At 38.9% G+C, this 26,941-nt stretch overlaps 2 protein-coding genes across 2 annotated transcripts; both read right to left on the reverse strand.

Annotated features, from left to right (window-relative positions):
• Positions 1-3,453: 3,453 nt before the first annotated feature.
• Positions 3,454-18,061, reverse strand: LOC117492463 (nuclear body protein SP140-like). The gene is made up of 9 exons (XM_034142731.1): positions 18,053-18,061; positions 8,831-9,042; positions 8,546-8,611; positions 8,323-8,456; positions 8,190-8,237; positions 8,058-8,106; positions 5,361-5,570; positions 5,178-5,277; positions 3,454-5,035 (listed from the first exon to the last, which is right to left on the reverse strand). Exons 2-9 carry the CDS (start codon positions 9,036-9,038, stop codon positions 4,876-4,878), a joined length of 975 nt encoding a protein of 324 aa, XP_033998622.1. The 5' UTR covers positions 9,039-9,042; positions 18,053-18,061; the 3' UTR covers positions 3,454-4,875.
• A 2,573-nt stretch (positions 18,062-20,634) lies between these two features.
• LOC117493380 (GTPase IMAP family member 7-like) lies at positions 20,635-26,646 on the reverse strand. Its single transcript, XM_034143906.1, has 3 exons — positions 26,573-26,646; positions 23,824-24,017; positions 20,635-22,791 (listed from the first exon to the last, which is right to left on the reverse strand). The coding sequence occupies exons 2-3, from the start codon at positions 23,888-23,890 to the stop codon at positions 21,785-21,787; spliced, it is 1,074 nt and encodes a 357-aa protein (XP_033999797.1). The 5' UTR covers positions 23,891-24,017; positions 26,573-26,646; the 3' UTR covers positions 20,635-21,784.
• Between the last annotated feature and the right edge of the window lie 295 nt (positions 26,647-26,941).

Consider the following 26,941-nt stretch of genomic DNA (forward strand, 5'->3'; position numbering starts at 1 on the left):
TCTGCTTAGCTTTGAGTGCATTACTCATTTTTGTTGAAGCCCAGCTAGCTTTATTTAAGTGTTTAAATAGTGGTTATAATGGTGGTCCATAAGCGGTGGCGTAAGACGTATTTACTTCCTTTACTGCAGTAAAAGTACCACACTATGAAAATACTTCAGTACAAGACAAAGTTTTGGCATTCAAGACTTAACTTAAGTAAACGCATGCAAGTGTTATCACCAACATGTTTGAAATGGTTTATTTAGCAGAAATAGGGGATTTTTTCCAACATCTTGAGGACCATATCATCCTTAAAGGGGCCTTATTCTGCTTTTTGTGGGTTTTCCTTTCCTGTAGTGTGTTATATCCGTTTTTTGTGCATGTAAATGGTCTGCAAAGGCTAAAATTCTAGAGGTCCATAGAGAGAGTAGAAATTGTAAAGTTGCCTCGCTCAAAATATTTTTAAATGGTGCTACAAGTATAGTACGTTATTTGAGTAATGTACTGCCACTGTGTATTCACCATAACAGGCGTGCAAGAGGTGAACACTATGACATTTTAACCCAAAAATGCATAGGTATTTTATTTATTTTTTGAGTATTCACCAAATGAAATGTTATACTGACTATTTTTTTATATTGTTACCCTGACTTATGGGTCAAACTCAATGTGTATGCTTAGGTTTTACAACATTTTTCATATTCAAGTTACACAATTTATCGGGCTGTTTTCTACACAATGGAAAGCAGATTAGTTTGATGCCATCATAGAGTTAATTTTGCTTCAATGTGTAACTATTATTGAAATAAAAAGAGGACATGAGGTGATTTGCTTAGAGGCTTCAGTTTAAGACATAACACACACAAATAAACAGTTAAAAAGTCAGCTTAAATCCTTGTAAATTAAGTTCAGTTTATTTTAAATAATTTGGCTTTTGTCTATGGACATCTGAAAACAGAGAGACCAACTGAAATATATAAGAGTTCATTTTCATACTTACGATTCCCCTGATCCTCCTGCTCAGCACAAGGCATGATGTTGAGGTTGTTTACATCAACTTCTTCCATTGATTCTTTGTTATGTCAGTGTTTACAGTGTTCACCCTCCGGATGCCAAGATAGTTTTTTAGGAGGGATGTTCAATGTGATGTAGATTTCACTCAGATGGGTCCACTCGCCCGGTCCTGACTCCTGACTGCCAAGGAAGGAGAATGCAAGTGACATTATGAATAGGAAATGTAATAAAGGCAGGATACAGTATGTTGTACAGGCTTACAGTATCCTGGCAGTATTTACCTAGTAAGGAAATGCCTACGCATAATAACATAAAACTCACACTACCCTTACGTTTGGCTCCTAAATCTCACATGAGAAAAATGTGACCAAAAGTTAAAAAAAAATGAAATTACTTTTGGTAACATCCTATTTTATTTATTCTCATGTGGCCCTTGCCATATTATACATTCGTTCAACTTATCCTATATGTTTTTGGTATTTTAAAGTTGCATTTTGGAGTTTTATATTTTAAATTAAGAGTTCCTCTGTACCAGCAGTGTGAAATACAGATTGCTATTGTTTCTATACAGGTCATATGACAAAAACTTCCCACAGTTTCACAATCAATTGCAATATTTTTAGTCCACATTACGCAGTCCCGCCCCATCTTGGAGACAGGTTCCTCCTGTTGGCTAATTTCATTTTCTTTTTGATATCTAAAACAAATAAATCCCCTAAACGTGGAAGTTTTACTGCATAACACAAGTGTTATTAGTCAACAAACACATACTTGTTTTTGTCTATATTAAAATACTACTTTATATAAATACTTTTAAATGCTACAGAAGGGAAATAGGGAGCCAGACTGTTAGAAAAATCTCCCTCGTCACTGGCTTGAGCTTCAATATCAGGATCCATGTATTTATTATCCTCTCAAGAATGGAAGTAGTCTTCACATACAGAGCATTTGGTACAACTAGTTCCAGAACAGTGTCCTTCATATGCTGATATACAAGAGAGGGAGTTACACAGTCACAAGATGGAGGAATACCGGTTCAAAGCAGTATTCAATGTTTAGTTCAGATTAGCTAAGGCCCACATCAGAAATGATCATGCTTGTCATATGTCTATCTCCATAGAGGCTGAATCATCATGTTCATCACATAGCTATCATATGCCTAAAACAGTCCTGATGCTCTTCTAGGTAATCATACATCCTGTCATGTACACAGCTACGTAGGGCCTTTGTTATCATGTGTACTCTGATATTAGAAGAGTACATTCAGTATTTTCCCAACACAGAGTAATAAAGAACGGATTTGGACAGGCATACTTGTTTGCTACCACAAAATCTACACTTATTAATAATAAATGTAAAGATTGTTTTATCTGTTGTTATACATTAAACATTTGCACTGAAGGGTTATTTAGACTGTTGATTCATTGTAAGACTAAATCTACACTGCCGGTCTCGAGTATTTAAAGTGCATATGTGATGCTGAAATTTCATACATTTTACACAGAAGCCCCAGGGGTGTCAAACTCAAATACACAGTGGGCCAAAATAAAAAAAATGGGTACTAGTCGAGGGCCGGACTGGTTCAATGTTTATTGCAAAACTTATTGAAATGAACTTATTTCACATATTAAACCTGGAACTAACAAAGCTTAAATTATTGCCTATAAAAACAACATTAAACATTCAATAAATAAAAAATCAGTTGCATTCATTTCTTATGGCTCTATCTGCAGCTTTTCCAGAGTCATTTCTTATGATTACATTTCTCCACAGGCCAACCACAGCTTCAAAAAAACTATTCCCCTCAAAGAACAAACCAAACATGCCCTGTTGTCTCAAGAAACAAAGTGCAGAAGGAAACATCCATTGAAACTCAGTGTGCTGCTCTGAGATGCTAGTTCAAGCCAGATACTTGGCATCTCATCTTGAGTGCAAGTTCATCAATGTTTGGGGTCAGGCTCTGAGCTGAGGAGATCCTCAGGATTGAGTGAAGGTGTGCGTGCAATATACCGGCGGGCCAGATCTAATAGTAATTAGAAATTATCCTGTGGGCCGAAATTAAATCCTCCACGGGCCTGATTTGGCCCGCGGGCCTTGAGTTTGACATGTATGCCCTAAGGATTCTATAAATATTCTACTGTGGCTTATTGGAAAATATTCAAACTTATAAAGGAAAATCATATCAGAAAACAAACAACAAAAGTACATGTATGATAATGTCCAGAAAAAGTTACCAAACTCTTGTGTTTCTTTGAAAGTGTGTAGATTGAGCGTTTGTGTTTCCATTTCAGCGAGGAACCCAGACTACGACAACTTGGACATCGTCAGCAGAGATGAGGAGGATAAATACTTTGATGAAGAGGAGATGGAAAATGAGGAGGAGGAACAGAATAGTGTCTTTATAGTAACAACTGTTTACACTCACTCATCGTTCTGTAAATACAACATGTACAAAATAATGGTATGCTTTCTATTTGTTAATCTTACACACAAATGCAAACATGGCTGGTAATAAATATTGTTTTTGAGAATAAATATGGTACCCTGAAATAAAGACTCTGTATTTGTGCCTTTTAGTCACCAGATCGCAGTTTTCTATTCACTTGTTTACCTCCTGCTAATATATAATCAGTTTAAATAACAAACATCTTCAAGATTCAAACTAAGAACAAGGATATTATCATACACACACTATGAAAAGGTTACACACACATTTCATTTGAGTTAAATGTCAATATATGTATACATTTCCTCTCTTAAAGCTGAAAGAAAGTTTAACTAGGTCTTTACTAATATATGTAAAATCAGCAAAATACAATTACAAGAAATCCCAAAATATTTCGATATTGCTACATTTCTGGATGGTTCCTCTACATAAATGCATACAGAAAGGTGTAAAAATAGACATATATTAGATAATACGTTGATAAATTACCGTAAACCATTGTAAGTTATACAATATATTTTAAATTAATCACCTGTATTCTGTCATCTCATTTAGGCACTGCTACAGACAACCTACATATTTAATAAAGGACGTTTAAAACAAATTACAATTAAAAGCCATCTCAATTCTTAATATTATTATTAAAAACAAACACTTTAACGAGATGCGCTGTTGCAACATTATAATTCCTGAAAACATGTAGAATATTAAGGGAACACATTGTTGGATCATTTGTTGTTTTAACTCAGCTACACCTGGTTATTTGGACTAATAATTATATGATCACACTTTTTTATTGCTTTAGGATGCTGCAGTGAGTTTCTTTTTTTGCTTTGAGGTCATATAGACTGGTAGATAGGTTTTAAGGCAAGGCAAGGCAAGGCAAGTTTATTTACATAGCACCTTTCAACACAAGGCAATTCAAAGTAGGTACATTTTGCACCAGATTTACATGAAGTCCTCCTTCTTTAGTTGAAACTGATTTTAAGCTATTTCAAACCCGTACGTATTCCTCATTCCCAACCTAAATACATGGCGTCACTTCAAGTCAAACTGTGATGCTACAGTCGCAGTAAACATATGTTTTAACGTTAGGATTTAGAATAAAAGTTAAGGAAAAGGGAATGGTTTGAGGCTGAAAAAGGTTATGTTACTTTATATAACCTGAAGGAAGGCATTTGATGCCATAGGAAACAAACCCAGCTGGTACCTCGTAAACTTCTGATGCACATTTTAGATAATGTCTTTGTCTTGTACAGTACAATCATTTTCTCTCACCAACAAAAATGAGGTTTGGTTGTCTTTCGCTATCAGTGTCAAACTACTTTTGTCATTTTCGGTGATACAGGTTTACACCCTCTGTGATTGCATTGTCCTTTTGTCCAACCGGTCATCGATAACATTTAGGCTCACCATGTTTTTATGCAAAACTATTTCACTTTTTAATTTCCCTTATTTTCAGAGTGTAGTACTCCTCTTGCAACTTCATGATCTTTAGTTTCATTTTGATTTTCTCTCTCTTCAGCTGCTCAAGGTCCATTGTATCCAGATTACAGGAAGTGGAGACTGGAGTGCTCTTTGAGGCTTGGGGAACCCTGTGGAAGAAACATAAATAAACAAATATAGAAATAAATAAATAACTGAAAACAATCAAAAATGTACAAATGAACAAATTAATCGTATGTCTTGCTTAGATGCAAATGAAGCTTCTTTGTTGATTTGCGTGTTGCACCTTACCTTGTTTCTGTCTCCATCACTTGTAATTGTGCAGCATCATGACCAGATGTTGTTGCCTCTGTTTCGTCATGACAACCGTCATCCAGCTTCCTCTGAGGACCTGCACAGGAAGTAGAATATTATTCCAAGTGGTCTTGCACAAACATTTAAAAAGACTTCTCTAATGGTTTCTAAATAACTTACACGCTGTGTCTAGAGTCTCTTCCTTAACTTCCTGAATGTATGCTGTGTTTGAGGCAGCGTCTCTGGTGTTTCCAGTTATGTGTGTGATTAACAGCGGAGGGGAGCCACTTTCTCCCTCTCCTGTCTCTATTGCCAAATCTTTATCAATGAGAAGATCCCCATCTTCACCATCATCTTCCTCTGTTTCTTCTGCAGACTCCATATCTGATTCTATGACAGGGATTTAATGATATATGCACTTTAAGTTATCATCACTAGGTAAGTCTATATAAATATCAAATGAATATTCTTGTCTTTGCGTCGCTGTTGTTATTTGAATCTAGTTTATTTTAAAGGACAGGTGTCATGGCCATTTCCACTGATCATAATTACATTGTTGAGGTATACTAAAATAGATTTATACTGTGCAATTTTCCAAACTCACATTGGTTTCGCATACAGCATCTCTGTAAAGTAGTATTCACTCTCTCCACTAAACGGCTCGTTGGAGCTCTTGCCCCCCCCTCCCTGTGAGCCTAGTGTGCTCCGATTGGTCAGCTCGGCCACTCTGTTCTGATTAGTCAACCACCAGAGAGGCTCCGCCCATGTCTAACAGTGCTTTTTTCGGCTCGATCTGAGCGGAACATCAGTCTTATAATGGCGTCGGTACAGCCGTATATTTTATACGCTAACTAACCGAACTGTACCTACAACTGTTGTTATTGAAGAGTAAGTTATTTTTACCTGTAATAAACTACTACTGTTTGATGAGAAATCAAATCATGGTTTGCTATATATGAATGATAAGTTATAGGAGCAAATAATTCAGGGAAGAAAGGATACTAAGTATTTCCATCAAACTTTATTTTTAGAAATGTACAAAATGAACATAAATATACATATATACACGGTATATCATCCATTCCTCCCCGTTGTCGGCATCTTGCCTATCGCAGCCGGGGCTTTTTAGGACGAGGCATCACTGTGGTAGTCCCGTCCCCGTCATGTATTGTCCGCCAGGATCTGGCTAGACGAAATCAAATGCAAATCACAAAATATTAGAGAAACTTAGTTGTTTTAGATTTGTTAGTAGTAGTTGTGGTAGGAGTGTGGATCTATCTAATCCAGCTATCTAATCAACACAGTAAGCCTGCCAGCTAATATGCTAACCTAGCTTTCTTGTTTACCTTGGTAGCTAACACAATATGAACGGTAGCTCGGAGGAACGGCAACTATAATGTAGTGTAATAAAACTACTATGAACAAAAGCTAGTGGTTCATATTAGGCTAGCAATAACGTGTTTATAATTGCAATCTTATACGGGTAGTCTGCTACGTTCGGTCATTCATTGTAACTGGCATGAATACATTGTTTTCCGCTAGCATGTATAGCTAGCCTCGTTAGCTATACATGCTATCAGCGTAGCTCGGAGGAAAGCCAACTGTAATGTACTGACCGTACGGTAAATCACCCGGAGTATACTGTATGAGTATTCCGTGTGTGAATGCAGACATTCTCCTGCCATGACAAACATGTAAGGCCATCTGCTGACATTGTAGTTGATATATTTAAACGCTAGCAACGTCGTTAGCCCAGTAAGCACTGTGTCAATGGCTTGTTTAGTGTAATAAAACCACTATGAACAAAAGCTAGTGATTCATATTAGGCTAGCAAGAACGTGTTTACAATTGCAATCTTATACGGGTAGTCTGCTACATTCATTGTAGCTGGCATAACAACAATGTTTTCCCGAGCAAACCCATGTCTCGCTCCGTTGGTTAGCTCGGTAGCATACACGCTAGGAACGCCAGCTATAATGTAATTACGTTTCGCGACTGACCGTACGGTAAATCACCTGGAGTATACTGTCTATGAGTATTTTGTGTGTGAATGCAGACATTCTCCTGCTATGAGATACATGTATGTAAGGCCATCTGCTGATATTAGAGTTGATATATGGAAACGCTAGCAACTTAGTTAGCACAGTTAGCACTATGCAAATGCCTTAGCAGTCCGACACACGTTTACACATTTAAACAGTCTTGTTTGATAAATACACAAATAACAATGCAAACGTACCCAATCTTCCCCTGCTCCAAACGGTCCAAACAAACTAGGAATAGCATCGTCATTCAGTTTCAAATGCTGTGCATATCCGGCCTCAAACTGGGCAATGTTTTGGAAGCTTTCGTCTGTGAAATGCCGCGCACACAGTAACGTTCTTCGAACCTCTGAAGGACCAGTGTTAAAAAGAAATTTCAACCACTGACTTCGTCATGGTTCTTCCGTCGGTAGGACAAACAGCTCAGATTTCTCCTCACATTTCAGGAAACAGGTCCTTGGCATTGGCATGACTGGATCGATTGTGAACTGAACCAGAGCTTCCAACATTAAATGTTAGGCTGGCAGAGGGTGCGGCCAGCGCCGCTGGGTGTGGCCATAGCTCTTCCAGATTGGTCCATTTTGTTCCGGGTGCCGCATGACATCATGCCGTACCCGGAAGAATCAAATGGACAGTGACGTATCTCCAACGAGGCGTTTTGGGGAGGTATTTTCTGTGTTAGAGTTTTACTCGCTACAGGGGTGTACTTTGAGGGTTTTGACTCTGCACACCGTTTACATGCATAGAAACCTTCATAACACACAAGGGGACGGGTAATAACCGGAAAAGTATGACACCTCTCCTTTAATTGGATTGGTTGAAAGTGGAGACCAACCTTCAGACATGCTCTCTGATGTGAGATCGGGGGACGGGATCTTACATTTCTGGGAGAATAAAGGAAATGTAGCATTATCATCACTGTCATATTGCATTAATTGATATCACATTGTATTCTGAGTTTATTTACCCTTACAGTCGCTCTCCTTTTAGATGTATTGTTGGTAAAGTAACCTTCCTGTGATCATAGTGAGAATGCTGTCAATTAAGTGTTTGTTCTGGTTTTCTTGAATAAAACGTGTATAAAAGGACAAATATCTTACATCAATCCAAGACTGCAGAAGCTTTCCTTTATGTTGAATACTGTGTTTCCATTTTCTATTCTTTCCTTTTCCCCCAAAGATCTCAAATTCTATGGGATTGAACCGGCGGCCCTCACTCTTGATACACTCCTCACCTAAACACACATAAAGCAACACATGTTAAAAAACAAAACAGGCGTTAGGAATCATGAATAAGGAAATAGAAAAACAAGTGTGTGCTTACCCCTCATCATCTTCTCTGCGTCGTAGAGGATTCCCGTTTTGTTTCCACAGGTTACATTCCAGGTTCCTGAATGTTGCATAAATGGACATAATTGTCAAACAAACAATGACTAACAACTTTCAGAATATTTATTAGCTGCAAAAATATTGAGTGTATTTTAATGTCAAAGACAATGTTCTTAGAGAATGTCTCGCACATTGCAAAACATCTGGGAAGGCCTTGTTGTTTTTTAATTTTCATGTTGTCAAAAATAAAAGATAAATGGATGCTAAATGTATTATTTACTATGTTGTTGTGTTATCTTGTAGTGTTTGGATGTGCTTGGCTGCTCATTGTCTTCCTGATCTTCCTCCTCCTCTTCTCTTTTCTTCTTATCCCCGTCATCTCCATCATATTTGATCCTTTTTTGGTCCCTGAGGCTACTTCTACTGATCAAATATTCTTCTTCTTCGTCCTCAGAATCGAGTCGATTCCGAGATCTTTTCTGCTCCATTCTTCTGTTTTGAAACAAACAACAGATAACATCTTAGACTGCATTCACAATGTTAAGTTGTTTCATTTTAAAACGTGTATTGTGTTGAAAGTGTTTTCAATTGGATAAAAGTCATTTAAGTAAAGAACAGGATATAACATTTTTCATCTGAAAAGGCCCAATAGCATGACAGGGTGTTCAAATAATAATGTTCTACAGTCATTTTTAACCAGAGGTGGGAGAAGTACTCACCTCTTGTACTCAAGTAAAAGTAGAAGTAACACAGTGTAGGAATACTCTGTAATAAGTAAAAGTCAGGTCATTAACATCATTTATCCAAATCTGCAAAGTAACTAAAGCTATTAAATAAATGTAGTGGAATAAGAGTAAACGATGTACCTCTGAATTGTAGTAAAGTAGCATAAAATGTAAGTATTCAAGTAAAGTACAAGTACCTCAAACTTGTACTTAAGTACAGTACTTGAGTAAATGTACTTAGTTACTTAACACCCTGATGTAAACAAGACGAAAGTCTTTCTCTGGTCTGCATCCCCTTAACAATTGTATGTTTTGAGCTGTACTGTACTGTACCCAATATACAAGCTGTTAATAAACTTTTCAATCAATCAATCAAAACCACTGTTTTTAACACTATAGTATTATTTTAGTTTGGCCTAGATACAGTAGCCTACATTATTTACATTACATGTAAACATATTCTAGTAGTATCCAAACTACCTGAAAGGGTGTATAAGAAGGGACAACCTTCACAATTCTAAACCTAATCATGTGTGTAACAGGTAAAAGAAACACACTTCAACGAATGTGACATTTTATCAACCTTGTGATTTTCCTCGTATAAAGTAATTGGTTTTAAAATGTAAGATTTGTATGTTTAAAATCGAGAGTGCAAGAATGGCAATACAGAGTCCTGTTGTTTCTAGGGGTTCATAAGCTTCCCAAACTCTCACTCTCACGATTAATGTATCGCTCCGATAAACGCATATATAGCCTAAATATATCTGGCAGTTTAAAAAATATTAAAAAATATTTGTATTATTGTTTATTTCCGCTTTCCTGTCGCGCGCCCGGTACCGCGAGTAGTATAAAAACAAAATACGAGTGGATATTTGATTATCGTTTTAAAATTGAAAACATTTAATTGTTTATGATGTTACTGATCGCGGGCCAGTTGGCCCCTATGACCAGATCTCTGCTTTTATCATCATTATCATCCTCCTAATCAAACTTTTATTACAGACTATTACTCCAGACCTATCGTTGTAGGATAAGTCTCGAGTCGTCTTCCCAGTCATACAAACAAGGGTGGTCTTTCCAGAATGCGTCTATTCTCGGAGCTGTCACTACATTATCTGGAAGACTGTTCCAGTCGTTGACTATTCGGTGCTTATCTGCTGCTGAAAACATCTTAGTGACATGGAAGACGTCGATTGCGTCCCCCCTGCGAACCCTAGCCCTAATGGACAATCCGATGTACAGTGGAGAGAAGCATCCCCAACAGCTTTGGAGACCACCCAAAATGAAGCCCCATCCACCATCAGAGGACACCAGGGTCCTAATTGTGGCAGCCCATCCAGGTCCAGCAGCACCACCTGGGACTCCCGGCTCAGCCCGAATGTGTATATAGTTTAAATGTTGTTTTATTTGTATGTTGTTTTATTTGTATGTTGTTCCCTAAAATAAATCAAATGTTTCATATTGCTTATTACCTATTTTTATTTATCTGCTTATTTTTCCAGGAGAGAAAAAAGCCTATTAAGGTTCTCCCTGCTCTCCTGGGCTCTCCTCTCCTCTGCCTCCCTCTGCAGCTTCATGTCCTCTCTGATGAGGTCCATTAGCCCATCTTTTCTTTTTCTTTTAGGCCGTGATGGCCCTGCCTCAACCTGATCCTCGTCCTGCTGCTCTTCCTCCTCCTCTTGGTCCCCCACTGCTGAACTTGGCTGTGGCGTGTCCTCTGGAGTAGAGGATATTAGGACAGGCGGGCAGATGGAGGGCCTTTGTCCTAATATCTCATCCATTTGGACAAACCACGGCCAAGTTGCAGCAGTGGGTTTCCCATCAACTGCCTCGCCTGACCCTGGGTATTTGCAATCCTAAAGGCAGAGTAAAACAATCATGGCAGTAAAAAAAAAACAACAGCAGATAAACAAATGTCAGCAAAAGTGTTTATTTACTTGTAAAACTCACATACTTTATATAGTTGTTTAAGATTGTCCCACTTCTTCTTAGCTTGCAGGGGAGTTACACTTCCCTACAGGCCCATATCTTCCAAAACCGTCCTAATCACAGAGAGTATAGTAAAACATCTAGTATTATGAATAAAACAATAACAATGTCACAAGGATACAGACACTAAGGAAGAAATCATTTTTTTTCGAATGGTGGCATGAGACATCCCTTCACAAATACAACAAAGAAAATAAGGTATTGCCCCATATACTAGTTGTCTTATTAGAATGGACTGTATGAAATGAGGGATGATTAATAAAATAAGAACGATACAAACTGGATATTGTGCCTTACCTCCAAGCAATACTTGGAGTACTTTTCCCAGGAATAGTTCCGATAGTTCCTGGGATTTTGCGTTCACACCAAAAAGATCTGGAACTAGAACCTGGTTCCTGCGACCTTTTCACCCCTTTTCAGTCCCTGCTAGAGAGGTGGTACTTTCCTGGGTAGAAAAAAGGTTCCTGGGTGTGTCGGCCACACTAACAATTTCTGATTGGCTGGACGAATTGCAAACGACGCCCAGTAAAACTCTGACAAGTTTTGTGAAGCCGCCATTTTATTTGCTCGCATTAGCATTATTAGCATTAGCCCAGCGCACCAACGGAGAGAGACTAACTTATGGCAACACAAAATAAAACGTGGGAGCGGTGGAGTGATGAGGAGGTGTCTGCGCTTCTGGCGATTTACCCGGGACTTCGGGACTTCGGGTGGAAGTATATGCCGTGAAGTTGTTTGCGGCCTGCCAGTAAACCCAAAGCAGAAGAAGAAGTGACGTCAGCGGCTTCATTTGCATAATCCTTCCTCAGGGACTTATTCCGGTGTGAACGCGATCTACTAGGACAGTTCCGGGACTAAAGAGTTCGGCGGGACTAAGTACTGGGAACTAAGTACGGCAAAGTACTTGGTGTGAAAGAGGCTAATGTTCGCAGAGAATTTGGCCCCGGTGAAGAGGGATTCATTCTCTCCACGCATTTGTATAAATTGAGCAGTCTGCTCCTTGCTCCCTATCAAAACAAATTGTTGCAGTAAGATTTGTAAAACAAAAGCAGTTAAATAAATAAATTAGCTTTTTAATGAATCCCAACAATATGAAAACCAAACAGGGTTTACAACCTGTCGAAATGTTTTCACTTCATATTATTTTATGTATGTAATATAAAGAAGACATCTCCGATCGCCCGTATCTTTAAATAAAAAAGTCAAATCGGTTTACTGTTTTTATGTTGTTTACTATTTGGGTGAGTTGAAACCCTATACTTACATTTAAAAACAACCCCAGCTCCTGCCGAAGCTTCTGCTGCTGCCGGTACGTTGGAAGGCATTTTCTTTAAAAAAAACCTCACTCGTCACCGCCGCGCATTGCATCCTGGGATATGGTAGACCGCGGAGGATACATCAGATGTATCTTCCAAATCCGGGAAAAGAAGGCCGCATTTGTGGCAGTGGCGGAGCCAGGACATTTTCAGTGGGGTGGCCAGGATGGAACCAGTGATCATTTTGGGGTGGCATTGAAATCACTATTATATGAACATAAAAATACATCTCACTAGAAAATAAGGGGTTATTTAAGGCACCTACAACACACCTCTACATTATTTGGGATTAAGCTAGTGGTGGAATAGATCAAATAATATTCAGTATATCTAACTATTTTTTTCTTATTCCCACAGGCAAAGTAAAAACGACAATACGCCCAAGCTGCCCCTCCTTAAAAAAAATTACAGCAATTATCTACCTCATTGTTTTGTTTTTAGAAAAACAAAAACTAGGTGTGTCTTGTTCTTGTTCAATCAGATGTTTAATGATTCAACATGTTTTTACACTTTCCTGTTTAGATTCTGCCTCGTGTTTGTTCTCATTGGGCCTTATGAAACAACATGTTCTATTCCAATGCTCAATTGCTCTAGGTCGGATTTCCTACTAACGTAATAGACACTTTGGACATTTATTAATCCTAGTAGATTTTGAGTCATCACTAGGCAAGGCGAGGCAAGTTTATTTATATAGCACCTTTAAACACAAGGCAATTCAAAGTGCTGTACAAAAATATAAGACAATAAGATCTAACAACACTAACATGTGTAGTCAAATTTGTCTGAAAATGATTTAGAAATGTTGCTTCATTTGGATGGAAAATTGACGAGGCGAAAATGTACCTCACTCTTAGTTTGTGAAATCATCAACTCACTATAGAAAAAAAGGAAAATTGGCATCAACAGCACGAAAACAAAAGCGGTTGCAACCATGTTGTCAAAGTAGCAGCAAAAAGAGCCAATGTGATGTACTGCCCCCTTGTTTGAGAGCTTGAACAACAACTGACAAGTGAAGAAATGCATGGATGAAATGTTGATGTGTGGTTCAGTTGCTTCTATATGCATTGAATAAAAACTGATGATTATTTGCGATGCATTTATGTGAAGCAGTATTTTATTGGTGTTGCTGGTTAAAGGTAGGGTAGGTAAGTTTGAGAAACCGGCTCGAGATACACTTTTTGTTATATTCCATGGAATGCTCTCAACATCCCGATAGCAATGAATATCTTAAGTGCTTTGACAAAAAATCCATAAAAAAATGCGCGTAGCCGGCCACAGCTCCTGGGGGACAGGTAGCCCGTAGCCCCGACTGGAATAGTCGCGAAACTGCACGCAGTCGGCTGTATGCGGGGAAATCCTTGGATCTAACGCTGTAGGTTACAAAAATGCAACCACGGTACTCTCGGGAAGCGAGAAAATGAAAAGGAAAAGGACCCGCTAATGACGCCGGCCTATGTAGCCATCGTCACGTGGGTCACAGGTGACTTTGTTGTTATTAGGTACTCGAACTGCGCATGCGTGCGATGGATATATCCAGTGCTAAAGCACCGCCTCTGGCGGTCAGTAGGGATGAAATAGAACCACTTTCCAGTAGTCAGCAGCACATTGTAAAAGCTGTTGATACAACTGTTCACATTCATAATTAAGTAAAGATAACACCCTTTTCACCCCGGTTACATTTTCCATTTGCCCTGAGAGGCTCAGTGAGGTAAAGGACTCTGAGTGTTTAGATATTTCACTTTAGTCTAAGTTATCTCAGTGGGTCTCAAATGGTTTTATCACAATTTATGTAAACAAATATTTCCAAGGCACACCTTTATAATTATTAGGATAAATAAAAACAGGTTTGAAATCATTCCAATGTATACTATAGGACAGTAAACCAACAATATCCTTTAAAATTGGAGAGATTAAAAAATACGGTATGATGGTGGAGTGAGAAGACGCAAGTTAACCAACTCTCTCAGGTCGGTCCGAATAAACCCACGAAAGTCAACTACTCGACGAAAAAAAGTAAGAGATGAGTGGGACAAACAGTAGAAAAAGCCGGAAATCTAACAAAAATATGGATAAATAAATAAATGTTAACTGGTCAAATAAGATATAAATGAACCAGCAAAAATATTGCCTAGGGCAGCAAATTGGTCAGAACCGGCCCTGGTGCCATCCCCACAGCACCCCCCATTTGAAACATGTTCCCACGGCTATGCAACGAAGCTTACATTATACAAATGTAGTGCAATATACAGACTGTTTAGCTTATGGTGATCAGCAGCCCTATGAGCTCATTCTCTCAGTGTATCATCAGGAAAACAGAGACACACACACATCATTTAAATAAGAGTTTTTAAATTAAATGATTGGTTAAGAATAAACATCTTAAAGTAAATAACAATAAACAATAGCCCTTAACCCTGTAAGGCCCCCGGTTGTAATTGTACAACATTACTTTAAGCCAGTGGTTCTCAAACTTTTTTCAATAATGTACCCCCTTCGGAAAATAAATTCAGCCAAGTAGCCTACCCCCTGATGAGCGCAAAAACAATTTGTTAGGGAAAAAATGCCTATATAAAGAGGTACAGTAAAGTGCTGCACCATCAGTGTCTGATTTATTAAAACAACAACTTTGTAACTGAGAAACACTTAAATGCTACATTTCAAATGTTTACAATCCATCACTAAATTCATGGCAAACCAATTTTAACATCATGCAATAACACTAAGACGACATTAGTTGCATTGAACTGATCTTTTTAATAAGTTGTACTTACAATTTAGTGAGAAACATGGGCTTGTGCTTCACTGAGGATCTTTGTCATTCTGACAGGGAGGCAAACTGCAGTTATTACACTTCACGTGTTGAAATAATATGTAACCCACACTGCTCAAACTTCGTTAATTTTCCTAACATTTGTATATTTATTTATTTTGGGGCGTGGGGAATGAAGAGAAAAATATATATGAGCATTTTAAGAGCATGGGATTTTGACCCCTCATATAAACATATGCATAATGCTGCGCTATACTTTGCGGCCACACGCCGTTGCCAAGCAACGCTTATTCTTTAGGTCCTTTGATAAGCAGGCAGTCATATCATTAGCTAGAACTAGCTAGATCTGATATGTGGTCGGTGTCAAGGTCCAATGTTGACTAAATTAATCAATAGCGGGTGTAACTCAAATACAAGATGTCTTTATTTATATATATATTGTAGCGTCTCGCTACAGGAACACAAGGAGGCTTGGTTTGTCCTTTATCCGGGAGTTTATTATACAGATCACAGGTTACTGTTGGCCATAACCACGCCAAAACAATCCACTAACCCTGTCGTATTCTCACTCTCCGTCACATATCCCGCTAGCTCTTCCCTCGCTTCCCGCGTCTCTCCCTCCAGGAACCTCCCTCTTCCAGCCCCAACCAACCAGACAACACTCTCCCACCCAAACCCACAGCTACAGGTCACAAGAACCGTCCATCAAAACAGTGGCACGTTCACTGACACTCTGTAAAATGCAAACAAACTCTGAACAACAAACACATCAAACATCAACATTATAGAGAGGCGAAGTCCCTCCCCTTCCGGTGGACCTCCATGGGACCTTATTTCGGAAAAGTTATGCATTGAAGTCAATGGAGAGAGAAAGATTATCTTTTGATCCCGTTTGAATTGTGCCACGAATTACACATATGATGTTTGTCAATTTAAAAGATAATTTTACAAGTCAAAAAAATAAAAATGTGTCGTAAAACTGTGAAGTAACACTTTTTTTGGTGTGAACCGCTCAATGAACTACATCTCCCGTCTCGCACCACACACCAAGATGGCCGTCACGTTGGCACATTTAACTTCTTTCTTTCAGAATGAGGCGAAAAGTATTAAAAGAGGTAAAAATCACTACAAGTCTGGGCATGTTGAGAGCTGTACATACACACAAGGGGAGTTAGTCGGTTCGTAAGAGCCAGCATGCGGGACCGGGATTCTGGGATTTGTAGTCTTTCTAGTTGCGTATTTTTCATAGTCTTATATTTAAACAGTTTTACGACAAACTGTGACTTTTTTGACATGGAAATTATTATTTAAGATTGACAAACATCATATGTGTAATTCGTGGCACAATTCAAACGGGATCGAAAGATAATCTTTCTCTCCCCATTGACTTCAATGCATAATTTTTCCGAAATAAGGTCCCATGGGTCGGAAGTAGATGGGCGGGACTTCGCCACTCTATAACCAGTCCGTTACAATATATTATTATTAATAATAATAATAATAATATAAAATATTGTATATGCGTGCATTTCTTCTTCGGAAAGTGGCGCTGTACTGAGAGTGGCGATTTTCTTTTGTCAGAGACATCTGATTGGCTATAGATAGAAAAAATTACGAATCGGGTGACCGTCAGGGGAGTCTCAAAAAACCCACACACGAATGCACAGCGATCCATGCACAGAAAGCGGTTTGTGTTTGCGGTTTTAAAAGGAAAACAAATATGTGTGGATCAAAAATACATTATGTAAAACTTTTTTCTGTATTTAGATATTATTTACATGTAGGCCTATATGAAACGGAACACATTTATTTGTGCATTGAAAAACACAAGTGTGGATCCGGAAATACAGGTGTGACTCCTTTTGCGGATCATGAAATACAAGTGTGAATCCTTCTGTGTGCATGTGTGTATTAAGAGACTGTTCTGAGCCCATACAGATCAGCTGCTGCTGACGGAGAACACGCAGCTCTTCTGGATCACAGCTCCGCCGCTGGGACCGTTGAGCGGAGCAAAATACACTAAGAGTTAAACCTAACACACACACTTAGCTAGTTTATCTACTCTGGAACTAGCTAAACTAGTTATAAGAAATATATTTATTCTTTACTGTCGGGTCACTTATTACAGGTTCAGCGAGCTGCACGAGGCTGTCAGGAGGGAGAGGAAAAGAGAGCATCCCGTTTATTTTGGGGTGGCATTAAAATCACTATTATATGAACATAAAAATACATCTCACTAGAAAATAAGGGGTTATTTAAGGCACACCTACGACACACCTCTACATTATTTGGGATTAAGCTAGTGGTGGAATAGATCAAATAATATTCAGTATATCTAACTATTTTTTTCTTATTCCCACAGGCAAAGTAACAACGAAGCATGGCCGTGGTAAGTAGGGGTGCCAGCTCCGCCACTGAGTCCGATATCAAGTTGAAGTAAAATCATCTAAAAAAGCTGAAATCCGCGAGACAAGTCAATATTCTCCACCTGAATGTTATGGAAAGTTAGAGAGGGAGTTAACGTAAAACATACACAGCTCACACAGACATGGCTACTATGACTGATGAGCAGCACACAGTAACACAGCAGTTGTGTCGAGTAGTTACATTTGTTTTACCAAAATGCAGTACGAGAAAAAACCAGAAGAAATAACCAGCATAACATTTGTCTAAGAATCCCCAGAATAACGAGAGAGTCTTACCGCTGCTGTTCCCAAAACAAAGGAAGTGAAACAGAAACTCATTTACTGACTCACCTCGATGATGTTCAGCTCTTTTAAAGTCCACCCAGCAGAGACACATATTCATGTTTTAAAGAAACCATCAGAGGTCACCACTCACCATCGCATTAACAGTCACATTGCACAAAATAATCATAAAAACTCTGAATAATTCAAACGTGTTGCTAAAATAAGTGACCAGGCATTTATTTTACTTAGTTTGCTTTAAATAAAGAAGCTTTGGTTTCAGAAAGACAAACACACTTTATTATTCACCTGTATGATTTTGAATAATGTTAATAATTTGTCTAAAAAGCAGAGTCATAGTTCATACTTATCCGACCGGCCCACATCGTCCGACCGGCCCACTTCAGTACCCGGCCCATCGGGATTCGTCCCGAACGGCCCGATGGCCAGTCCGCCCCTGCCCCTGATCCTCTTGCTCAGCACCATGCAGGCCTGATGTCAAGGCTGTTTTACACTTTCTGAATATAGAGAGACTGATTCTGAGAAATATAGTTCTTATTAAAGTTTATTTTATTTCGATCGGTCCACTCTCCAGTTGCCTGTCCTGCCACTTCAGACAAAAAAATGAATGTGATGATGCGAAGGAAATGTAATAAAGGCTGGATACTGGCACAAAAGTTAAGGTTTTCCATGTGTACAGGTCCAAAGGTCTGCAAAATCCCCTTCCGAAAAAAGAATTGCCAACATTAAAGCGCAATATAATGGTCAAGAATGTAACCGTTTGTGTTGGTTAATTTCTTAAAATGAAAGTCACATGCTTTAAACATCATGTATGCTACTGAACCATGCTAATAAAAAAACAACAGGGAAACCATTTCAGTTTAATCTGATCAAACTGCTTAGTGTGAAAACTTTAACTAACCAAAACCATTAGCATTATGTTTGTACTCAAAGGGCCGGTTGTAACTTTAAAGGTCCCATGTCATGACCATTTCTACTGATCATAATTCCATTGTTGAGGTATACTAAAATAGATTTATATTGTGCAATTTTCCAAACTCACATTGGTTTCTCATACAGCATATAGTATGTGTATTCACTCTCTGTCCTAAACGGCTTGTTGGAGCTCCTGCCCCCCCCTCCCTATGAGCCCAGTGGCCGTCTGCGAGACAGCGAGACACAGCGAGACACAGCGAAACCCAGCCCGAACACACACACACACCCGCAGCCTGGCTGGGAGTTTGTGTGTGTGCTCACACACCGACTCACAGCCTCGCCGCGTCCCGCCGTCTCAGGGAGGAGAAATCGGCGGAGCAGCAGCTGAGAAAAGATTGAGTGTGTGTGTGTGAGGAAGTCCGCGGATTGGTCCATTTGGACCAATCCACGGACTTAACGTAACGGCTCCGCGGACGTAACATAGCGGCTCCACGGATTGGCACGTCACTGTACCAAGGAAGAAAAAGAGAAATCTCCAACGAGGCGTTCTGGGGCAGCATAGACAGGTCTTTTCTGTGTTAGAGTTGTACTCGCTACAGGGTGTACTTTGAGGGTTTGTGACTTTGCAGACCGTTTACATACATAAAAACCTTCATAACACACAAGGGGACGGGTAATAACCGGAAAAGCATGACATGGGACCTTTAAGACTATATAAATATACATATGTAAATATATGATATATATGAAATAATGTATTATATTACATTATTGGCTCTGCATTGGACTATTATCAGTTCTGGTAATAACTTCATAAATAACGACGTCTGAAAGCAGAAGTCTAGGGCAAATAATTGAAAGCAAATATTCAACAATTACACCATTGTATATTATATTCTTTGCAAGCTCTTGCGGGCCAGATACAATGAGGCTGTGGGCCGGATTTTGACCACGGGCCTTGAGTTTGACACCCCTGCAATAAAGTTTATTGCACTCTGGTACTTCTACTTTTACTGAATAGCAAGATCTGAGTACTTCTACTTTTAATCAAGTACAAGATCTGAGTACGTCTCCCACCTCTGTGTATATTACATATCGTAGCCATTACTATTGTTGTTGACACAGGCGGTATATACGTGTGTGTTTTAATAAGGTTTCATAACCAACGTTATTATGTCCCACTGTAATTTGAGATGCATTTATTTTAATCGTTTATTTGAACAGGGACAATGCACATTAATGAACACTTTAAACAAATAATGCGTCAAGTGTAAATATGCCGGATTTTAGCTTTGAGCTAGTTTCCATCCGTAGTCCCTCACAATACAACATATAAGAACAAGACATTTACAAACATAGCAAAAATAAATACATGATATGCCTATTGGTCACTAGTGGTGTTTTATGAGTTTATGTTTATCAGTGTATTTGTTAATATAGACACCTAAAGTATATCATACATTATATGATGTAAATATGTTTATGTGAGATGGTTGCTCAGTATGATATGATAAAGTGTATTATATGCTGCAGGAAGGAGACAGTATATTGTTGAATATATATTAAAGATAGCTATACTGTATATAGTATATACGCTGCTAGGACAGTCTTGCAATACTGTACATTCTCAAAGATATTGAGCTTCTCAGCATACACAGCAGTCTGAAAGTATGTCTGTTTATTTTGTCCATGTACATTCTTTTTACAAAAATGTATTACGTGAAATCAGAACATTTGTTAAAAAAAAAGAAAATCACCAGAATAAGCATTGACAAAATGAAATCAGAAAAGAGTGTCTTACCACTGCTGTTCCAAAACAGAGGAAAGTAAACAGAAACAACTAAGTAACTGACTCAAACTGACTGGTCCGATGTCATGTTAATGTGTTAAAGAAACCACCAGAGGTCGCCATCCCATCATATTTACAGTCACATTGCACACTGCATTATAATCACAAAACACCCAGATTTAACACCCAGAAGTTATTTTTGACACAAAATACCACCTTAAACATAATATATGATTAGCTAGCTCTCTTTAAGGTTATATGTGATAGACAAGGAAGTGGGAAAATCAAACATGTTTAAAAAAACTGAAAGAAAAATCAGCAGCAATAGTTGAACATCCATTAGAGACTTAATAACTAATTAGCCCACTGATAATGAATATTTAAACAAACACAACATATATAGTTTTTGTCATTATACTCGGCTCTTGCAATAGTTCGGATTAATATTAAATTCCGATTAACTGAATGAGTGGTGGGGCCCTTGTATCGACCAGTTGAACGCAAATCCCTCTTTGATCAACCACCTTCTGAAAAAGTTGCCGCTGCGATGTGTTGCAAAAGCGGTAAAAATCCCTTATTAAGATGCATATTCCAAATTCACTAAATACATCACCAACGAACCCTCCTAAAACTTGATAAATATGGTCATTTCGCACACATCTTTATCAGAAAATGATACACATGGCCAAAATCTGAATATGCCGTTTCAAATTCTGAATACTGGTTTATTTGTTTTTTTATCTAATGTAAATGTAGGAAGTCAGGTGTATATCATTCTCTGAACCCTTTTTTTATACTAAATCCTTGATTAAGCGTAGGTAAAGTTGAAATAGTTTGCAACGGAAGATGTGTAGACTTCCTGCTGTCCTGATGCCAATGGGAAATCGTTCCAGCATTTTGAAGTCAGGATAGCAAACAGGTGGGTTTTTGTTGAACGGTTTCATGGGTCAAGTGAGCAAGTGAGCGACCAATCATGCAACTGCATTCTGGATGAGCTTCACTATCTCAAAACACACTAAATCCTATTGCCTTTTCTTAAAAAGCTGTGGATTTCTTCCTGATATAGCTGGACGAATAAACCATTTCTTGAGGAAAAACACAATCACAATCAAAATCAAAAATACCACCAGAATCAACTCAACTGGTGTCTTAAAATAGAAACATAGCAGTGCTATTCCTACCAGGAAGAGAATGAAAGTCCAAAAGTAGGAATTCTTGCAGAGGTATTTCTCTGCACCCTCTCTTGCTCTGTCCTCTTCTTTTCTCCACATCTCGATCAACTCTTTTTCCAGGTCTTCCCCCCTGAAATGCTCTCTCAGCTGTTTCTCTTTGGCGTGTATCTCCTTAGCGCTCTCTGCCAGGAGGCTCTCCTGTATTTCTCTTATCTTCCTCTCCTGCTTTGGATACAGATCTGTTTTGTAATGTTGCCCTCCATTCAGGGCCACCAAGGTCTGGATCTTTTCCAGGAAGCTGGTCACTTGGTCCTGGTCCTGCGGGTTCTTGTTGTCGAAGACGTGAAAGCCACCGCTGCACTTTCGTAGGAAGTTGCGGAGTTTGTCGTCACTCTCGGTGATGACGCCGTTTATCGTTTTACCTTCCAGACGATCCCCATGGGTGAACAGCACGATGGTGTAGTCCCAAATCCTCGGGCCAAACATTTCCTCCAGCAGGGAGTTGGTGTCTTCGTCTTCCTGAGTCATCCTTCCTACCGGGACAACCAACACAAAAACGTGGGTTCCTGGTTCCTGGAGTTTGACACATTTCAGAATATCCCGCACTAGTGCCTCCTTGTTGCGATTTGTCTCAAAAAGTCCGGGAGTGTCAATCACAGTGACAGGCACATCCTTTGTTTCCCCTTTCACAGAGACGGGAACATCCTTGACTGTCCCACTCCCCGCCTCACAGTATCGAGTGACTCTCTTCAGCCTCATGTCTGATAGAAACACCTGTTTTCCGACGAGGGTGTTCCCACTCGAGCTCTTGCCGACCCCGCTCTTCCCAAGAAGCATGATCCTCAGGGGCGGCACATCTGTGAATTCAACAAATGGCGAAATGGGAAAGATTTTACAAGACGGGCACAATCTGCTTAGCTTTGAGTGCATTACTCATTTTTGTTGAAGCCCAGCTAGCTTTATTTAAGTGTTTAAATAGTGGTTATAATGGTGGTCCATAAGCGGTGGCGTAAGACGTATTTACTTCCTTTACTGCAGTAAAAGTACCACACTATGAAAATACTTCAGTACAAGACAAAGTTTGGCATTCAAGACTTAACTTAAGTAAACGCATGCAAGTGTTATCACCAACATGTTTGAAATGGTTTATTTAGCAGAAATAGGGGATTTTTTCCAACATCTTGAGGACCATATCATCCTTAAAGGGGCCTTATTCTGCTTTTTGTGGGTTTTCCTTTCCTGTAGTGTGTTATATCCGTTTTTTGTGCATGTAAATGGTCTGCAAAGGCTAAAATTCTAGAGGTCCATAGAGAGAGTAGAAATTGTAAAGTTGCCTCGCTCAAAATATTTTTAAATGGTGCTACAAGTATAGTACGTTATTTGAGTAATGTACTGCCACTGTGCATTCACCATAACAGGCGTGCAAGAGGTGAACACTATGACATTTTAACCCAAAAATGCATAGGTATTTTATTTATTTTTTGAGTATTCACCAAATGAAATGTTATACTGACTATTTTTTTATATTGTTACCCTGACTTATGGGTCAAACTCAATGTGTATGCTTAGGTTTTACAACATTTTTCATATTCAAGTTACACAATTTATCGGGCTGTTTTCTACACAATGGAAAGCAGATTAGTTTGATGCCATCATAGAGTTAATTTTGCTTCAATGTGTAACTATTATTGAAATAAAAAGAGGACATGAGGTGATTTGCTTAGAGGCTTCAGTTTAAGACATAACACACACAAATAAACAGTTAAAAAGTCAGCTTAAATCCTTGTAAATTAAGTTCAGTTTATTTTAAATAATTTTGGCTTTTGTCTATGGACATCTGAAAACAGAGAGACCAACTGAAATATATAAGAGTTCATTTTCATACTTACGATTCCCCTGATCCTCCTGCTCAGCACAAGGCATGATGTTGAGGTTGTTTACATCAACTTCTTCCATTGATTCTTTGTTATGTCAGTGTTTACAGTGTTCACCCTCCGGATGCCAAGATGGTTTTTTAGGAGGGATGTTCAATGTGATGTAGATTTCACTCAGATGGGTCCACTCGCCCGGTCCTGACTCCTGACTGCCAAGGAAGGAGAATGAAAGTGACATTATGCATAGGAAATGTAATAAAGGCAGGATACAGTATGTTGTACAGGCTTACAGTATCCTGGCAGTATTTACCTAGTAAGGAAATGCCTACACATAATTACACAAAACTCACACATACCCTTACGTTTGGCTCCTAAATCTCACATGAGAAAAATGTGACCAAAAGTTAAAAAAAAATTGAAATTACTTTTGGTAACATCCTATTTTATTTATTCTCATGTGGCCCTTGCCATATTATACATTCGTTCAACTTATCCTATATGTTTTTGGTATTTTAAAGTTGCATTTTGGAGTTTTATATTTTAAATTAAGAGTTCCTCGGTACCAGCAGTGTGAAATACAGATTGCTATTGTTTCTATACAGGTCATTACGTAGTCCCGCCCATAGGAGACAGGTTCCTCCTGTTGGCCTATTTCATTTTCTTTTTGATATCTAAAACAAATAAATCCCCTAAACGTGGAAGTTTTAGGGCTAATTCCGACCGCTAAAACACGGTCCTTTCTGCAGGAAAGATTACAATTTTTACACCAAACAGAGACTACGGGCCATTGTCAGTGTTGTTACAAAAGTAACGGAGTTACAGTAATGTATTACTTTTTGCTGTAACGAAGTAATGTAACGCATTACTAATGACATTTGGGTAATATACTACCCGTTACAATTCTCAGTAACGCAGTTACAACTCATTTTAACCCGAAATGAAATGGTGTTTTGTTTTGTCGATTAGTAAACCTGGTGTTTACGTAATCAGTCAGACTGATCTTGATGAGCCTGAAGGGTGTTCTTTTCCCCATAATGACAAAGTCGCTGCACATTATCCCGCTTATTACATGGCCAGATACTAAACAAACTAAGGAATCGACTCCCAATATTAATTGAAATTATTGTATTGACTAAAAATGATCGTATTTCTTCCGCTAAGAAAAAAAAGAACTCTGTTCCACGGCGCACCAACGGCTGGAACTGCGACAACAACTTTACGGTTTGATTGATTGATTGAAAAGTTTATTAACAGCTTGTATATTGGGTACAGTACAGTACAGCTCAAAACATACAATTGTTAAGGGGATGCAGACCAGAGAAAGACTTTCGTCTTGTTTACATCAGGGTCCCCCATTTCCAATTCATCATATCATTTAAGACATATAAGACATATTTGACATACAGATGGCTTATTTACAATTTACATACAGGTGGTTTTTTACATACAGATGGCTTATTTACAATTTTCATTTTAGATTTCGTTCTAATACATCCTAACCGGACATTTAAGACATACCAAGTCTACAGATATACAGTTAGTAACAGAGTCTAAAATGCGAGTATATACATAGATGGGGGGGGGAAGCTGTCCATTGTACGACAGGTTGAGATTTGTACCATTACCGGGGCCAGTTTTGTAATGCTTTCCCCCGAAGGTGCTCTTTAAGAGAGGTTTTGAAGGTAAGTATAGTTTTACTTTCCTTTACAGTTGTGGGAAGAGCGTTCCACCTTGATGTGGCATAATTGCGAAACGTGTATTCCCCTTTTTTTGTGCCAAATCTGGGTTTTACATGATTTGTGGAGCTCCCTCTGGTGTTATGATCATGGTATTCCTTGACCTTTGGGAAGAATTTTGACATGTACATGGGTACCATAGAGGTGTAGTGGATCTTGTAGACCAGGCCCATTGCAAGTAGCTGTACTCTGTCGTCTACTCTAAGCCATCCTAGGTTGTCAAAGTGGGCAGAGGTGAGGTGGGTTCTAGATGAAAGGTCAAGCAGTAGTCTGACCAGTTTATTTTGCGATGTTTGAAGTTTTATTTTTAGCGCCTTGGAGGTGCTATGGTACCATGACGTGCAAGCATAGTCATAGTACCCTTGAATGAGTGCTCCTGCCAGAGTTTTCAGGGTGTTTTTGTTTACCAGAGAGGAGATCCGGTATAGGAATCTAGTTCTTTGATTGACTTTTTTTATTACATTGGATGCCATTTTGTCACAGGAGAGGTTTGCCTCAAGAATAGATCCTAGGTATGTAATTTCCTTCTTACTTGTGACAATAATGTCACCCACTGCAACTGAGAAGTCGTCGGATTTGCTGAGATTATGTTTCGAACCGAAGAGAATGGACTCTGTTTTACCCAGGTGTAATGATAATTTATTATCGGCGAGCCAGGTGCAGATTCTGCCGAGCTCGGAGCTGAGGGTTTTTTTCAACCTGCAATCTGCTCCTGTCAGAGACCAGCAGGGCTGAGTCGTCCGCGAACAGGAACAAGTTGCAGTCACATGCTGATGACATGTCATTTGCATAAATTAGGAACAGTAACGGACCTAATATGCTTCCTTGTGGAACACCACAGCTCACTGGGAGGGGGGGGGACAGAGTACCGTTTACCTCCACCATCTGTTCTCTCCCCTCCAGGTAGGATTGCATCCAGCTCACCGATAGTTTATCAAAACCAATTGCTTTTAGCTTGTCAATCAGAATGGGGTGATTGACAGTGTCGAAAGCCTTTTGTAGGTCCTTAAACACTGCAGAGCCCATACCGTGTTCCTGTGAGTGTTTACTTCTTGTCTGTCTTCTTCTGTTCATTTATCTGACGTCCAGCGCTCCGTCTTTTACTCTCTTTTACTTTCTCTTTCTTGATTCTCCTTAGCAACGGAATTGACCAATCAGAATCGAGTATTCAACTAAGCCTTGTAATAAAAGTTGTTAAGGCTGCTAACAACTTTTATTAAAAAAGTTAAGGGCCTACCATAGACTGTATGATAGGAGACCTTTAAAACCCTGTTTAACTCTGAACAGATTATTAAACCTGGAGTTATTTCAAACAGGAACTTTGTTTTCTAAAGTTACATCATGTTTTCTTGGGGCCTACACAGTTGCTGCACTAAACTACATTTTAGCATTTAAAA

Source organism: Trematomus bernacchii, unplaced genomic scaffold (assembly GCF_902827165.1).
Source record: "Trematomus bernacchii unplaced genomic scaffold, fTreBer1.1, whole genome shotgun sequence".
In the NCBI taxonomy this organism is placed as follows: Eukaryota; Metazoa; Chordata; class Actinopteri; order Perciformes; family Nototheniidae; genus Trematomus; species Trematomus bernacchii.

Bases quoted from the DNA above. Each gene is read 5' to 3' on its own strand.
- LOC117492463 (XM_034142731.1), bottom strand. From the start codon at position 9,038: ATGGAGCAGAAAAGATCTCGGAATCGACTCGATTCTGAGGACGAAGAA. The intron at 5,571-8,057 runs GTTGGTCTCCAC...TCCCTGTCATAG, and splicing joins ATCAGAGAGCATGTCTGAAG to AATCAGATATGGAGTCTGCA. The intron at 5,036-5,177 runs GTAAGGTGCAAC...TTTCTTCCACAG, and splicing joins GTGATGGAGACAGAAACAAG to GGTTCCCCAAGCCTCAAAGA.
- LOC117493380 (XM_034143906.1), bottom strand. From the start codon at position 23,890: ATGGAAGAAGTTGATGTAAACAACCTCAACATCATGCCTTGTGCTGAG. The intron at 22,792-23,823 runs GTAAGTATGAAA...TTGAATTCACAG, and splicing joins GCAGGAGGATCAGGGGAATC to ATGTGCCGCCCCTGAGGATC.